Here is an 18,382-nt window from a genome sequence, read left to right on the forward strand (position 1 = left end):
AACATGAACATGCAACAATAAATATGAATAGCTAGAGAAACCTGTGTTTAGTCATTCACCTGAACACATTACACAGGATCAGCAGAGCTAGCTAGATAAACCTATGTTTAGTTACGGACCTGATCTCATTACAAAGGATCAGCAAAGCTAGCTAGAGAAACATGTGTTTAGTCACTCACCTGAACACATGACTCAGGATCAGCAGAGCTAGTTAGAGAAACATGTGTTTAGTCACTCACCTGAACACATTACACAGGATCAGCAGAGCTAGCTAGAGAAACCTGTGTTTAGCCACTCACCTGAACACATGACTCAGGATCAGCAGAGCTAGCTAGAGAAACCTGTGTTTAGCCTCTCACCTGAACACATATTACACAGGATCAGCAGAGCTAGCTAGAGAAACCTGTTTAGCCACTCACCTGAACACATGACTCAGGATCAGCAGAGCTAGCTAGAGAAACCTGTGTTTAGCCACCACCAGAGCTAGCTGAAAACCTGTGTTTAGCCACTCACCTGAACACATATTACACGGGTTTAGCCATCATTAGGATCAGCAGAGCTAGCTAGAGAAACCTGTGTTTAGCCACTCACCTGAACACAGGATATTACACCTATGATCATTACTCAGGATCAGCAGAGGCTAGCTAGAGAAACCTGTGTTTAGCCACTCACCTGAACACATATTACACAGGATCAGCAGAGCTAGCTAGAGAAACCTGGATCAGCAGAGCTAGCTAGAGAAACATGTGTTTAGCCACCACCTGAACACAGAACTAGCTGACCTGTGTTTTAGCAGAACACATGATCAGCAGAGCTAGCTAGAGAAACCTATGTTTAGTACACAGGATCAGCAGAGCTAGCGGAAACCTGATCTCATTACACAGGATCAGCAAAGCTAGAGCCTGTGTTTAGAGAAACATGTGTTTAGAGCTAGCTAGAGAACCTCCACCTGAACACATGACTCAGCTAGGTGTTTAGCACCTGCAGAGGATCAGCAGAGCTAGCTAGAGAAACCTGTGTTTAGCCACTCACCTGAACACATGACTCAGGATCAGCAGGGCTAGCTAGAGAAACCTGTGTTTAGCCACTCTCCTGAACACATATTACACGGGATCATTAGAGCTAGCTAGAGAAACATGTGTTTAGCCACTCACCTGAACACATATTACACGGGATCATTAGAGCTAGCTAGAGAAACCTGTGTTTAGCCACTCACCTGAACACATATTACACAGGATCAGCAGAGCTAGAGAAACTAGAGAAACCTGGGGATGCAGGGCTTAGCCACTCACCTGAACACATGACTCAGGATCAGCAGGGCAGGCCAATGTCCACCATGTGAAAACACTTATGCAGGCCTTAGTTTCAAAGATGGGTATAGATTCTCTAATTTAAGTAAGCTTCCATGTTAAAGATGCATAAGGTAAGACTTAACAATTTGGTGAAATTGTCATTAATCACTGTCAGCTATCAGTATGTAAGATGTTCTGAGAGAAGATCCAGCTTCTATGACTACCCTTCGCTCTGCAATCACTCTGAAAAATCATTCCAGTCAATCTTGTCTCTTCTAGGGATGCACCTGACTAATATCCACAAATAATTTGATTTCAACAGATAAATATACGTGATGAACTATATCAATTTCATTATTTGGGATTTATTAACAGTTATGTCTGCAGGCAGAAGGAACAGAAAGCGAACCAGAGTGTGTGAGAGAGTTGAGTCCCTCTCCTCCTGTTCAGCTGCAGCAGGGTCTATCTCTGACAACAGAGGAGCAGAAGTTGGAGACAGATAAATGTTTGTTTGTTGGTAACATGCCTGTTTATGCATTCCATTTATATTATGGATAATACAGTTGGTAAAGTGACTGAACAAAGCCTGTTATTTGTAGTTGGCCCCAGTCACCTACGTTGAAAAATCTGCAAATTTCCAGCTACCTTTTTGCACTATTGCTAGCAAAGTCTGCTTTCTCCAGACTGACCTGCTGCAGCTTTAACAGAGGAAAATAGTTGGCATGAAGAACTTCCTGTCTCAGTTCACCTTTCCTTTCGGTTCAGTTATTTGGAACCCGACATGTCAGTACCAAATGCTAGATGCGTCAGAACATTTGTTACGCACACCTCTTTGGGGGTGACGCAACACCCTGCTACACTCAACTACCCGTGGAGTGAAAGAGGTATGGGATTGCAGGCAGAGAATTTACTGTTAACGGAATTTATTTCCTTCACATGGTAATTTGGGGAAAAAGGGGCTGGACAGAACCAAAGCATCAAAAGTTAAAGTTAAAGCCCCTCTCCTACCTTCCCACAACTTACCTAACTGGCACCAAATGGCATACTAACCAAAATACAGGGGATGATCCGCCTAGGTCTTACCTAGTGTGCATAGTACATACCATGTCTATAGGTATATGTATGCCCGCAGGCCTCTTGCCTAAACACTCTCAAGGTGCATTCCCTCTCCCCCCTGGGAGCAAAAACCAAATAATTACTAAAGTAAAGTGAACAACTTCAATTATCAAAAACACAGTCATTTTGACATACACATACGTCTACAGGACCAGCTACAAAATACGTTACAGACCAACAACAAAACACAGGACATACCAAGAAGCTCTCCCTGAGCAACAACAAAACACAGGACATACCAAGAAGCTCTCCTGAGCAACAACAAAACACAGGACATACCAAGAAGCTCTCCCTGAGCAACAACAAAACACAGGACATACCAAGAAGCTCTCCTGAGCAACAACAAAACACAAGACATACCAAGAAGCTCTCCCTGAGCAACAACAAAACACAGGACATACCAATAAGCTCTCCCTGAGCAACAACAAAACACAGGACATACCAAGAAGCTCTCCTTGAGCAACAACAAAACACAGGACATACCAAGAAGCTCTCCTTGAGCAACAACCAACACAGGACATCAAATGAGTTTGTAATGGTCAACAGCTGTATGAGAGGGCGGGATCAGAGCTCCAATCTGCACTGGGGCCGACCAATCAGCCGGGGGAATCCAGGAAGCCATTTCCTGAAATATACATTTACACAAACCCACAACACAAAAACTGGGGAACGTAACAGTATTCAAGATGAAGAGACAGCTTGATGTAAAGCACTACACTCAACAGTCTACTCACCTCACATTTAACATCACACTAACATCATACTTTTGAATTCAAAACAGAACAATAGGAGGCTAAAGTCAACCATGTAAAAACAAGGCAACAGTAAACATGTCGTCCCCATGAATGATGCACTACCGCCTCCTGGGCAAATTGACTTATTGTGTGTTACTAACACATTGCAGTTAAATACCATAACTCCCACCTTGGGCCAATCAGTATGATTTTGTAAATGCTGGATCTTTATGGCAAGACGAATCACTCACCAAACTTTGTCAAAATCTTACCAGTGCTGTCTGAGATATCTTGTTTTACTAACTTACAAGCAAACATATGAACGGACAGAGACAGATCCGTGGTCCCCTCCCCAATATCATTGTGGGGGACAACAAACCCATACCATGTTTGATTAACTAGACTTTAGAAATGATTAAGCAACTGTTTCAAAATATAGGAAGCAAAACCCCAAAAAATGAATGTGTTCCGTGAAATGTTTTGTCCATTATTTGGTCAAAATAACAATGTACCTCTCAAATATTTCCACATATAGCAAGATTAGTTTTTTAGGGACATTGTGTACCTATATACAACGATATGCAGTCCTCAGTGTTAAGGATGGCTATAGAAGATAGTAATTGAAGTAAACTGATTCAATTGTTTAACACCAAAGACGCAACAGCGGAATACATGTCTCTGAGTGGAGAAGCACTCTCTTATATAGCAGCAAAACTTCCCCCCACGCTCATACAAAGATATGCATCAGTAGTTTTCTATTGAAATTGACACAAACCCTTTGACCCTGATTAAGACATTGTATTGTGCTAATTGTGACAAATATGTATCAACAGTTTCAACAACTCTTGGTGCCACTTCCTCTTCTTGATATTTGAGCCAGAGAGCATATCGGTGGTTTCCAGTCACTAACCAAAACATGTTCACTAATATGCAACAGCACCTTTCTCTACTCATACTGTACAGTCTTAGAAAGAAAGGTTCTATCTATAGGAGAACCCTATGAAGAACCCTTGGTTCCAAGTAGAACCCTTTACACAGAGAGTTCTACAAGGAACCCAAAAGAGTTCTGGCTGCGACCACAAAGGGTTCTACCTGGAACCAAAAATGTTTCTCCTATGTGGCGAGTCGGATAACCGTTTTGGAATCCACTTTTCTAAGGCTGTAGTTTTGTTCACTAATATGCAACATCACCTTTCTCTGTAGTTTTGTTCGTCATAACATCCTATATGTTTAAAGCCTATGTGGTGGAAAATGCATAGTCACTTTACCCCTACCTAACTCCAGTTAACTGATAATAAATAATGTTTCATTTAATACGGACTTCAGGTGTCCCTGGTGTTGAATTTCCACCACACACACTTGTCATGATTAGTACAATAAAATGTGTCAAAGTACATTTAAAGTAAATGAAGCCATGTTTCTTTTTTTTTACGTAGGGAGAGGTTCACACACCTTGGTATAGGTCTACTGAAGCTCTGAAGGGGCAAAGCAAAAATGTTTTTATAAATGTAGACATGTTTTATGGGTCGGTTCCTGCATGCGGCTGGCTGTTATCATGCGGGATCAGTCACCAAAGAAAATAAGCTAAGTCTCATAATTTACGTTCCAGAACATATTCTGGACATTCTGCCAATTGGTCTGAGGGGAGGTTATGACCGTGTCCCTTTGTGTATTTACCTGCATGTCACCTGCATGAACCATGAGCCACTTTAAACAATGCTACTTAATATAATGTTTACATACCCTAAATTATTTATCTCATATGTATACATATATACTGTACTGTGGAACTAGAAGCACAAGCATTTCGCTACACTCGCATTAACATCTGCTAACCATGTGTATGTGACAAATAAAATTTGATTTGATTTGATTTAGAATGGTGACTTTGAAAGGTGGTCGGGGGGTGGGCTGATAAACAGAACAGAGAATGGATACAGCTTGTACACTGCTTCTTAACTTCCAGGACATATTCTGGACATTTTACCAATTGGTCTGAGGGGAGGTTATGACCGTGTCCCTTTATTTATTTACCCAGTCGCCTGCGTGAACCATGATAAACAGAACAGAGGATGCATACAGCTTGTACAATTCACTGCTAGGTCTTCAGTATTAGACATTTTTCACCGCATAGACTTTAAACTTATAGGATGTTTTGATGAACAAAACTACAGAGAAAGGTGATGAGTGTAGCTTTAATTCGATACCCTGCATGTATTTTAATGAACTTTGAGTTTTAACTAATACTATTAGCATTTAGCGTAGCACATTTGCATTTCCAGAGTTTAGTTGGGACGCAAGCGTCCCGAGTAGAGGGAAGAGGTTAACAACACTGTCATCTCAGATTTTCAAAATATGCTTCTCAACCATAGCAAAACTAGCATTTGTGTAACAGTATTGATAGCTATTGATAGCTAGCATTAGCATTTAGCGTTAGCATTCAGCAGGCAACATTTGGGGTACCAGAAAATCATTCAAAATAAATACGAAAATTCATTCGTCAAAACGGCAAACTTTTTTCCAAATAAACTCCATAATATCGACTGAAACATGGTAAACGTTGTTTAGAATCAATCCTCAACGTGTTTTTCACATATCTCTTCGATGATATATCGTTCGTGGAAGTGTGCTTTCCCTCTGAATCCCATGGCAAAATGCCTGCAGCTAAAGTTTACGCACCAATTTAGACAAAGGACACCGGGCGGACCCTGTCAAATGTAGTCTCTGGGCCAATCTTCCAATGATATGCCCACAAAATACGTCACAATGCTGCAGACACCTTGGACGAACGGCAGAGAGCTTATGCTCGTTCATGGCACATTCACAGCCAGGAGACGATGGAAAACAGAGCCTCAAAATTCTGCTCATTTCCTGTTTGAGGTTTCATCTTGGTTTCACCTGTAGCACGAGTTCTGTGGCACTCACAGATAATATCTTTGCAGTTCTGGAAACGTCAGAGTGTTTTCTTCCAAAGCTGCCAATTATATGCATAGTCGAGCATCTTTTCGTGACAAAATATTGCGCTTAAAACTTTTTTAATCCAATAATGACATAGCGCCCCCATAGGTTGAAGAGGTTAATCGGTGGCGACCGTGTTACCTAGCCTCAGCTGGGAGGAGGCGCTCTTGTTCTCCATGGACTTTACAGTGTCGCAAAACTTTTTGGAGTTAGAGCTACAGGATGCACATTTCTGTTTGAAAGCGCTAGCTTTCCTTGTTCACATCACCTCAACAAGATGGACCATGTTCCTACCCAACTCAGAGTTCAAAAAGGCTTCACGGCAAAAGCATACCATGCGATTATCTGAGGACCAGCATACAAAAGCATTAAAAACATTTTGCAAATCAGCAGAGGGGTCACAAAAGTCAGAAATAGCGATAAAATAAATCACTTACCTTGAAGATCTTCCTCGGTTTGCAATCCCAAGGGTCTCAGCTACACAACAAGTGGTTGTTTTGTTCAATAAAGTCCTTCTTTATATCCAAAGAAAAAGTCAGTTTAGTTTGCGCGTTGATTCAGTAATCCACCCGTTCCATTAGTTCAACATGCATACAAAGGAATCCCAAAAGTTACCAATAAACTTCATCCAAATAGGTCAAACAACATTTCTAATCAATCCTCAGGTACCCTAATATGTGAATAAATGATACAATTTAAGACGGAATGTAGTATACCGGAGATAAATAATGAGGTGCGCACCTCATCTACGCGCACCACAAGACTACAGTCTAAATGAGAGCCACCTTGAAAAACTACAACTACGAAATCATTTTTCAGAAAACACACCTGAAACCCTTTCTAAAGACTGTTGACATCTAGTGGAAGCCATAGGAACTGCAATCTGGGAGCTAGTTATTTATATATCCCACAGACAGGTGTTGAAATGTACAGCGACCTCCTTGGGTTTTCGCCTCCAATATCAGTTCTGTTATACTCACAGACATAGAGTTTAACCTCATAGTCCACCAATACCGTATGCGGGTTCGTGACTAGGCTCAAGCTCATTAGCATAACGCACAATGCGAAAAATATTCCTAAAAATATTTAACCTCCACACATTAACCTCTTAAGTCGACCCTCTACTTTTTGAACATTCTGTTAAAAATCGCGCGAACATTTCAGCGCCCCTGCTACTCATGCCAGGAATATAGTATATGCATTTGCTTAGTCTGTGTGGATAGAAAACACTAGACGTTTATAAAACTGGTTAAATCACTGCTGTGGCTTTACCAGAACGGCATTTTACATCGAAAAGCACAGGAAAAAACTGATCACTGAAAATGGGAAAATATATCCATGCGCTACTTGAACCCTTTGATAAAGGTGAACCACAATTAATTGACTGAGGTTGCAGTACCTACACCTTCCACACGGTGTCTAGAGTCTTGTCATTTCCTTCGAGTTTTTCTGGTCAAACACATGCAGGGCACCGTATCCCTCAGGTCTAGGACCGGATATTTTCAAGAGTTTCTAGCCGGACATTTTTCCAGACGGACAGCCAATGATCTTTACATCGCCTCCTGATGAATTTTATCGCTATTAACGTTTACTAATACCTAAAGTTGCATTACAAACGTATTTCAAGTGTTTTGTGAAAGTTTATCGTCGACTTTTTTGAATTTTAAAAATGACGTTACGTTTTGAAACAATGTTTTTTTCGCTTATCACACAGTCTACATATAACGATATCTAGGCTTTATATGGACCGATTTAATCGAAATAAATACCCAAATAGTGTTTATGGGACATCTAGGAGTGCCAACAAAGAAGATGGTGAAAGGTAAATGAATGTTTTCATTTTATTGTGCGGTTTGTGTAACGCCAAATGCTAATTATTTTGTTTACGCCCCCTGTGGGTCTTTTGGGGTGTTACATGCTATCAGATAATAGCTTCTCATGCTTTCGCCGAAAAGCATTTTAAAAATCTGACTTGTTGCCTGGATTCACAACGAGTGTAGCTTTAATTCGATACCCTGCTTGTGTATTTTAATGAACTTTGAGTTTTAACTAATACTATTAGCATTTAGCGTAGGGCATTTGCATTTCCAGAGTTTAGAAGCTGGGACGCAAGCGTCCCGAGTAGAAGCAAGAGGTTAACAAGTAAAATAGCTCAAATGAAAGATAAACAAGTTGTTTATCTACCCAGCAAGTCAGATTTCTAAAATGTTTTACGTTTAAAACATAGCACATATTTATATTAGATCACCACCGAAATAAAAGGCAAGAAAAAAAATCAAATTTAAAAGTAGGATTAAAAATAAATAATTCACTAACCTTTGAAAATCTTCATCAGATGACAGTAATATTACATGTTACACAGTACATTTAATTTTTTTCAATAATATGCTATATAATATCCATAAATCTCGGTTGACAACATTTTAAAAAAAAAAACATGCTACTCAAATGTCAGGAGAAATGATGATAGCTCCGACAGATAACGCCAGATAACAAGCAATAAACATGACTAAATATACATGTTCTACATATAGTTACAAAGATACACTTCTTCTAATGCAACCGCTGTATTACATTTATTTTTAATGTTACAGACATCGTTCACTTGGCTATACTAGAGTCTGCGCTCCGGATATTAGCAGTACGTTTGGAGTCCAGAAACCCAAAATAACCATATAAATATTCCCTTACCTTGATGTTCTTCCATCAGAAGACGTAGAAGGAGTCATACTTACCCAATACATCGCTTGGTTTCACGTTGTGTGTCCCTGTATTAGCATATGCTAACAGCTTCAGCTGGAATGCATCAAAAATGACTTCTGGTCCAGCACTCTGCGCATTAAAACTTCCAATTTACATATTATATGTCGATTAAACTGGTCAAACGATGTGCAAAATCGAGCTTTATGATGTTTTTAGCATGTAGAACAAAGGACAGCGCTAACAGACAAACCGGGCTCATGCTGCATGTTGGAAAAAGACGCACTCCAAATCGGCCGCGCGTGCAATAGAGTGCCCGGGTTTTGAGAGGGACACGTGGAATTTCGCGCGCCAAAGGTGCAGGGCTCGTGCGATTCTCACAGTGAACGTGCCATTTGAAAGCAGACATCGCGCTGAACTGATAGAGACTGTTCCTGGATCCGTAGCTGCCTGGGAAGGGTGTTGGCGATGACGCCAAAGCAGACCCAACTTTTCCATTGTTGACAGAGTGTTTGGGAGAATGGCTCTCCTGAGACTTCTGCTTTACATACAGACATAATTTTAACGGTTTTAGAAACTTTAGAGTGTTTTCTATTCAATAATAATTTTTATATGCATATATTAGCAATTTTGGGTAAAAATATTTTCAGTTTACTATGGGTACGCACTTTCTCCAACAGGGGCAGTATAGAGCAAGAGTTCTAAGAGGTTAAGAAACTCCAGAGTGATTTCTATCCAATGCTGCCAATTATATGCATATCCTAGCCTCCGGGCCTGAGTAACAGGCAGTTTACTTTGAGCACATAATTTATTCGAACGTCCGAAACTGCCGAACAATTTTAAGTCAATTCTTTGTAGAGGCTCATTTGGCGGTGATTACAGCTGTCTTTCTGGGTAAGTCTCTAAGAGCTTAGCACACCTGGATTGTACAATATTTGCCCTTTCTTTTAAAACATTCTTCCAGCTCTGTTAAGTTGATTGTTGATCATTGCTAAACATCCATTTTCAAGTCTTGCCATTGATTTTGCCATTGATTTTCAATGTCGTCATGATAAGCATCTCCAGTGTAGATTTGACCCCTTATTTTATTTGTATTTATTCTACACTCAGTGAACTCTAACCACACACAATTTCACATACTACACTGACACACACACAGTCACACTCTTCACATACACCGCTTGTACTCGATGTTGTCTATGCACAGTCACTTTACCCCTACCTACCTCCAGTTAACTGATAATAAATAATGTTTCATTTAATACGGACTTCAGGTGTCCCTGGTGTTGAATTTCCACCGCACACATTTGTCATGATTAGCACAATAAAAATGTGTTAATCAGGGTGAAGGAAATGCCACTGGTCTCATAGTTTAACTTCCAGAACATATTCTGGACATTCTGCCAATTGGTATGTGGGTGAGGTTATGACTGTGTCCCTTTGTGTATTTTATTTGTGTAGTGAACTGCATGAACCATGATAAACAGAACAGAGGATGCATACAGCTTGTACAATTCACTGCTATGTCTTCAGTATAACACATTTTCCACCGCATAGACTTTAAACTTATAGGATCTTATGACGAACAAAACTACAGCCTTAGAAAAATGGATTCCAAAACGGTTATCCGACTCTCCCCATAGGAGAAACCTTTTTGATTCCAAGTAGAACCCTTTGTGGTCACAGATAGAACTATTTTGGGTTCCTTGTAGAACTCTATGTGGAATGGGTTCTACATGGAACTCAAAAGGGTTCTACTTGGAACCAAACGTGTTCTACCTGGAACCAAAAAGGGGTCTTCAAAGGGTTCTCCTATAGGCACAGCTAAAGAACCATTTTAGGTTTGAGATAGAACCTTTCTAAGAGTGTTGTCATGACTGTCTTGATCAGGTCAGGTTACAGGAGACAACAACCCTACAGATTATCTCTCAACAACCAACAGAGGAGGAGAGATCTAGGGTTCTGATGATGTGGGGGGTTTTATGGCTCCTCACGGCCCTGGTAAATCTCAGGCCACAGACAAATTCCTTTGTCCTGTTACTATGGAGAACCAGTCTCAGAATAGTAAACATGAAATAAAGGGACTTTGGAACAATGCTTTTCGTCAGCCACAATGGTGGTCATGACGATAGATGGACTATGAAAATGTACGTCATTTTTGTTCTGTTATTAAAGGTTAATAGATGACGTTATCACGAAAACATTGTAATGTGAAGGGTTTTCCTAGTATATGTTTGATGTTTATACATTGTACGTTGTATGGACAATATCTAAATCAAAGAGAATGTTTTGGGGGATATGAAATGTTAAGTTAGTTCAAATCTAGCCCTTGCCTCATTAACTTGCCTCACTGTCACCACTGATAAATTCACCATAATTGAGAATTTCAATAAGCATTTTTCTACGGCTGGCCATGCTTTCCACCTGGCTACTCCTACCCCGGTCAACAGCACTGCACCCCCAACAGCAACTCGCCCAAGCCTTCCCCATTTCTCCTTCTCCCAAATCCGTTCAGCTGATGTTCTGAAAGAGCTGCAAAATCTGGACCCCTACAAATCAGCCGGGCTAGACAATCTGGACCCTTTCTTTCTAAAATGATCTGCCGAAATTGTTGCCACCCCTATTACTAGCCTGTTCAACCTCTCTTTCGTGTCTTCTGAGTTTCCCAAAGATTGGAAAGCAGCTGCGGTCATCCCCCTCTTCAAAGGAGGGGACATTCTTGACCCAAACTGCTACAGACCTATATCCATCCTACCATGCTTTTCTAAGGTCTTCGAAAGCCAAGTCAACAAACAGATTACCGACCATTTTGAATCTCACCATACCTTCTCTGCTATGCAATCTGGTTTCAGAGCTGGTCATGGGTGCACCTCAGCCACGCTCAAGGTCCTAAACGATATCTTAACCGCCATCGATAAGAAACATTACTGTGCAGCCGTATTCATTGATCTGGCCAAGGCTTTCGACTCTGTCAATCACCACATCCTCATCGGCAGACTCGACAGCCTTGGTTTCTCAAATGATTGCCTCGCCTGGTTCACCAACTACTTCTCTGATAGAGTTCAGTGTGTCAAATCGGAGGGTCTGCTGTCCGGACCTCTGGCAGTCTCTATGGGGGTCACACAGCAGGGTTCAATTCTTGGACCGACTCTCTTCTCTGTATACATCAATGAGGTCGCTCTTGCTGCTGGTGAGTCTCTGATCCACCTCTACGCAGACGACACCATTCTGTATACTTCTGGCCCTTCTTTGGACACTGTGTTAACAACCCTCCAGGCAAGCTTCAATGCCATACAACTCTCCTTACGTGGCCTCCAATTGCTCTTAAATACAAGTAAAACTAAATGCATGCTCTTCAACCGATCGCTACCTGCACCTACCCGCCTGTCCAACATCACTACTCTGGACGGCACTGACTTAGAATACGTGGACAACTACAAATACTTAGGTGTCTGGTTAGACTGTAAACTCTCCTTCCAGACCCATATCAAACATCTCCAATCCAAAGTTAAATCTAGAATTGGCTTCCTATTTCACAACAAAGCATCCTTCACTCATGCTGCCAAACATACCCTGACCATCCTACCAATCCTCGACTTTGACGATATCATTTACAAAATAGCCTCCAATACCCTATTCAACAAATTGGATGCAGTCTATCACAGTGCAATCCGTTTTGTCACCAAAGCCCCATATACTACCCACCATTGCGACCTGTACGCTCTCAATGGCTGGCCCTCGCTTCATACGCGTCGCCAAACCCACTAGCTCCATGTCATCTACAAGACCTGTCGTGGAATTATCAGAATTTGTTGGTAACATTTGTAAGATGTTTAATATTCATCAAATGTGTGTAAGTTACTTCTCATCAGAATGGTATTTTTGTGTAATTCTGTGGTGAGGTTGTAGTTATCTGTTCTATGTCAAAACTAAGTTGTATGGGCCGCTGAGAGAGGGGAGAGGTCAAAGTGTCATCATGTGTAAACATATCTTTTACTCCCTACTTTTCTCATGGGGGGGAAAGGAGGGTGGAATCATTCTATGCTCCCTCTTTGTTGACCTGTAGGGTCACTCTCCTCTCCGTGAGTTTGTCCAGGAGTTTGTGTTTAGAGTGGGTTGTATATAAATGACAATTTGATATATGCCTGTTGATATGGAGGATTTGGTTTATGAAAGGAGACAAAGCTGATGTCTATGCTGTCTGACTATGTGTGTCTTTGCTATTAAAGGAACTCAGTTGCATTGTAAGGGGACTCTCAGAGGATTCACTGGGAGACACTGAATTATCTGAGAGTCACAGGATTGTGATAAGAGCTCATATAATTAAAGATGGACTTTTATAACTAACTCTGACGTGTGTGTGTGGTTTGCTCCCATGATTTGGTAAATAGAAGAAATTTCCACGACAGACCCTGCTAGGTAAAGTCCCCCCTTATCTCAGCTCGCTGGTCACCATAGCATCTCCCACCTGTAGCAAACGCTCCAGCAGGTATATCTCTCTAGTCACCCCCAAAACCAATTCTTTCTTTGGCCGCCTCTCCTTCCAGTTCTCTGCTGCCAATGACTGGAACAAACTAAAAAAAATCTCTGAAACTGGAAACACTTATCTCCCTCATTAGCTTTAAGCACCAACTGTCAGAGCAGCTCACAGATTACTGCACCTGTACATAGCCCACCTATAATTTATCCCAAACAACTACCTCTTTCCCAACTGTATTTAATTAATTTATTTATTTTGCTCCTTTGCACCCCAATATTTTTCTTTCTACTTTGCACATTTTTCCATTGCAAAACTACCATTCCAGTGATTTACTTGCTATATTTTATTTACTTTGCCACCATGGCCTTTTTTGCCTTTACCTCCCTTCTCACCTCATTTGCTCACATTGCATATAGACTTGTTTATACTGTATTATTGACTGTATGTTTGTTTTACTCCATGTGTAACTCTGTGTCGTTGTATCTGTCGAACTGCTTTGCTTTATCTTGGCCAGGTCGCAATTGTAAATGAGAACTTGTTCTCAACTTGCCTACATCGTTAAATAAAGGTGAAATAAATAAATAAATAAACTTGGTACGCCCAGAGAATTGCCCTAAAGGCGACTACGCCCACTTCTGACCCAAGGGTATAAAACCTGTGAGTATAGAATTTACAACAGGACTATGTACCCCCAGCTGCAGCAGGGTCTGAAAAAGTCAACCAATCCTTTTCTACCCAAGCTACGGATGAGTAGCTGTGTCTAAGCGGTGAATTCAAATTAAACCACCTAGCCTCCATCTCCCTTCGAATCGTGGTATCTAAAGGGTTTCATTCCTATGCTGTGAGCTCTGAGCTATAGAGCTGTCTGTCCTCAGAAGACCCCTTCCAGAGAAAAGGGGAGGGAACAGACTCCTAAGCCAAAAAGGACACGGACACCGGGAGGACGAGCAACGAGGTGCTCAGGAGAAGTGCGCCATCAAACAACGGAACGGTCCACGTAGAGAATCCCCGGAGATCACCCCCACGTAATTACATCATTATATTCTGACCCATAAGAGCGGCAGTTTGAGGCAAGTCTAGGATTAGAATAGCATAGCTGACAAATTCACCCAAATGTATATTTCTCTTGTGTACTTCTTTCTGTTCTCTCTCTTTTGAAATTCCCATTGTGGGTAACACGCGCCATAGTGGGTTGGCCCGTTATACTAAGTTCTAATCAATAGCCTATAATGTGTTTTGTCTATGTGTATCTTTTATCAGCATTTTAGCTTTTTAGAAAATAAATATTCAACTAAGATTCGTGTGGTGCGACTTAATTAGTGGGACCCGGGTCCGTACAGTTTCAAGGGCTATTGATATTCTTTGAGTTATTTTGGGGAATGGAAACTCAATAAACACTAGTTTTCCTATGGTGCCACAAGTTAATGAGTTATTAATTGCTTGATTCAGTTAATCACGTAATTAGAAACTTATAATCATTCGATGAGCAACAGTCGCCACATTAACTAATACAACGTCACGACAGTGTATAGTATGAATAGAGAAAGGTGCTGTTGCATATTAGTGAACATGTTTTGGTTAGTGACTGGAAACCACCGATATGCTCTCTGGCTCAAATATCAAGAAGAGGAAGTGGCACCAAGAGTTGTTGAAACTGTTGATACATATTTGTCATAATTAGCACAATACAATGTCTTAATCAGGGTCAAAGGATTTGTGTCAATTTCAATAGAAAACTACTGATGCATATCTTTGTATGAGCGTGGGGGGGAGTTTTGCTGATTTATGAAAGAGTGCTTCTCCACTCCAGAGACACATATTCCACTGTTGCGTCTTTGGTGTTAAACAATTGAACTTCACTCTGAGTCTTGACTCTTAAACAGGTTTATTGCATATTGAATCAGACCTATCAGTTTACTTCAATTACTATCTTCTATAGTCATCCTTAACACTGAGGCCTGCATATCGTTGTATGTAATTACACAATGTCCCTAAATAACTAATCTTGCTATATGAGGAAATATTTGAGAGCAACATTTTATTTTGACTAAATAATGAACAAAACATATATATATTGTTTTGTTTCCTATACTCTGAAACCGCTTCTTAATCAGTTATAAAGTCTAGCTGAACAAGCATGGTATGGGTTTGTTGTTCCCCACCATGATATTGGTGAGGGGACTACGGATCTGTCTCTGTCCGTCTGTTGGTATGTTTGTTTGTACTTTAGTAAAACAAGATATCTCTGAGAGCACTGGGCTGATTTTGACAAAACTTGGGTGAATGATTCATCTTGCCATAGAGATCCAACATTTACAAAATTACACTGATTGGCCCAAGGTGGGAGTTATGGTATTTAACTGCAATTTGTTAGTAACACACAATAAGTCAATTTGCCCAGGAGGCGGTAGTGCATCATTCATGGGGGACGACATGTTTACTGTTGCCTTGTTTTTATACGGTTGACTTTGGCCTCCTATTGTTCTGTTTTGAATTCAAAAGTATGATGTTAGTATGATATTAAATGTGAGGTGAGTAGACTGTTGAGTGTAGTGCTTTACATCAAGCTGTCTCTTAACCTTGAATACTGTTACGTTCCCCAGTTTTTGTGTTGTGGGTTTGTGTATATGTATATTTCAGGAAATGGCTTCCTGGATTCCCCCAAGCAGCTGATTGGTCGGCCCCAGTGCAGATTGGAGCTCTGATCCCGCCCTCTCATTAAGGGATACAGCTGTCGGCAATTACAAACTCCTTCTGCAGCTTTATAAGCCAGTGTTCCTTTGTTAGGAAATGAGAGCTTCTTTGATGTCCTGTGTTGCTCAGGGAGAGCTTCTTGGTATGTCCTGTGTTTTGTTGTTGGGTTGTATATTGTAAAGTATTTTGTTGGTTGTCCTGCAGACGTATGTCAAAAGGACTGTTTTTGATCTTTGAAATTGTAAACTTGAATTTATTCTTCAGTCATGTTGTAGGTGTTACTTGACTAAATCATTGGACAGATTCTTTAAAATGTTGACAGACCCTGTTCTATATTAGACCGTGTCATAATATATTAATGCATACCTGTGCATAATGTAGCCTGTGTTAATGAATATTGTAATACATTAATCAAATTCAATCTTATTATTTCAGGTTATTCAAAGTTAAAACTTTGTTTGGAAAGGTGAGTTCCAGTGCCATAACCAACTCACATTCTGAAGTGGCATCTGCAACATTCATATTCATGATTCTTTGTCATTATAGCAACATCAGATATAATTTTAGACGTGCTCACTTACACCATGTTTCATTACACAAGTCACCAAGTTGATCAGGAAGAAACCGCAGGAGGTAGAGTGGGAGGTGCTGGGAGTAGGAGAGGGACTCTCTGGCTTTGAATTTCTGAATCAGTTCCTTGAGTTGGAGGCTTCTTAAATTGATATGTACAAATTTGTATCTGAGGTTACGTGACGCGCACACACATGGCAACCACACTGCATTTGATCGGTGGTGGAGGAGGCACTTACTTTGAATTCCATGGAATGGACAACGGTGCCACCATCAAGAAGATCGGAGTGGCGGTGGGAGGCTCGCAGGTGAAAGCTGTGCGGGTGGAGCTGACCGACGGGAAAGGAGCGACTTTTGGAGATGCGGACACTTTCAATGAGTTTGAGTTCAACCTCGGCGAGTGCATCACCAAGCTGTCTCTGTGGAGTAACGGCGCCGGCACACGTCTGGGTGCCATCAAATTCGTGACGAGTCAGAACCGGGAGTTCTTTGAAAAAATGACCAGCTGGCCACTGAAGACTGAGTACACCATAGATGTGGGGTCTGGAATCTGCCTGGGGCTGCAGGGCAGATCTGGCTCAGACATCGACTGCATGGGCTTCCTCTTCATCAACACCATCAAGTCGTCCGTAATGACTGACATGGAGTATCCCACCCTGTCCCTCTATAAACCCCAGGTGAGCTCTTCCAAAGACGTGTGTAGACAGCTCAGGAAAACTCTACCGATGCACCAACATTAAGGGGGCTGTCCACTTTAAAACATGTAATCCAATATGGGGGTCGACCTTCATCAGGGATCTCATTTCTAGGACAGTCATGCCTTATGTTTAATTGGCCTTGGTCAGTAAAATAGCAACATTTTTTTATTACGCATCAGTCCAAGATGGCAGACACACACGTTATTATTGTTGGCTTTTAAAAATGTATTATCAGTTAATAAATTGACTTTGTCTTGTTTGAACAACTTGTATCTTTGTTCATTTTAGGTGACCCAAGAATATGTGACATCTGTCTCTCACCAGAACGACACCTCCTTGGTTGTAGAAAAGTCCATTACATACAGCAAGACGCTGACCAAGACTTCCTCCTGGTCCGTCAGCAACAAAATAGAATTCACCTTGAATGTGTCGGTCAAAGCAGGGATCCCAGATCTGTTCGAGGTGTCATCAGGGTTCAGCTTGACCGTGGGAGTGGAGCAATCCACCAGCCTGCAGAAGACCGAGACCATAACAGAATCAGGTACCATCAACGTGAAGATCCCACCAGGGAAGATCATGGATGTTGAGATCACAATGTGGAAAGCAAATATCGACCTCGACTACAGGGCCAAAGTGAAAGTCACCTGCATGAATGGCAGTCAGCTGGTCTTCCCATCCAAAGGCATCTACACTGGTGTGGCTTACACTTCATTGAGGTTATCCAGAAAGGAGAGATGAGTCAAGTGTGACTTTATGATTAAAAAGTGCAGTGATAGAAATTGACACCATGACTGATTCTTTGTGCCTTTCTGTTGTCTTTGAGTGCTTCTAATTGGACCCAGTTTTCTTTATCAGCAGAGGGTATAACAATAGGTGGATCTTTCCTACAATCCGGTGCCTTTTGTGTCCAATGACATTTTAATAACACAACATTCATTTCAATGTTTTATGGTTAGACCCCATTTACCATAAACACAATGTTATCTAACAATTTGATTTCGTAAAAGATTTGTCTTGTGTGTTTACCTTAACTCCAGTATAGTTTTGACTTTCACACACTTTTCATAAAATTCACAAATATTGTAATTATCATTACATCGAGCTCTCTTTCTAACAAATTCTTAATGAATAACACATGCA

General features: G+C 41.0%; 1 protein-coding gene across 1 annotated transcript; it reads left to right on the forward strand.

Moving 5' to 3' along the window:
• The first annotated feature begins 16,041 nt into the window (after positions 1-16,041).
• On the forward strand, positions 16,042-18,025 carry LOC135562798 (aerolysin-like protein). The gene is made up of 4 exons (XM_065005167.1): positions 16,042-16,116; positions 16,410-16,440; positions 16,719-17,221; positions 17,531-18,025. The coding sequence occupies exons 3-4, from the start codon at positions 16,739-16,741 to the stop codon at positions 17,978-17,980; spliced, it is 933 nt and encodes a 310-aa protein (XP_064861239.1). The 5' UTR covers positions 16,042-16,116; positions 16,410-16,440; positions 16,719-16,738; the 3' UTR covers positions 17,981-18,025.
• Positions 18,026-18,382: the final 357 nt, after the last annotated feature.

The sequence above is a fragment of the Oncorhynchus nerka genome, linkage group LG20 (genome assembly GCF_034236695.1).
Source record: "Oncorhynchus nerka isolate Pitt River linkage group LG20, Oner_Uvic_2.0, whole genome shotgun sequence".
Lineage (NCBI taxonomy): Eukaryota > Metazoa > Chordata > Actinopteri > Salmoniformes > Salmonidae > Oncorhynchus > Oncorhynchus nerka.

Coding starts and splice junctions, on each gene's coding strand:
- LOC135562798 (XM_065005167.1), top strand. CDS start 16,739: ATGGCAACCACACTGCATTTGATCGGTGGTGGAGGAGGCACTTACTTT. Junction 17,222..17,530: donor TGTCCCTCTATAAACCCCAG/GTGAGCTCTTCC, acceptor TGTTCATTTTAG/GTGACCCAAGAATATGTGAC.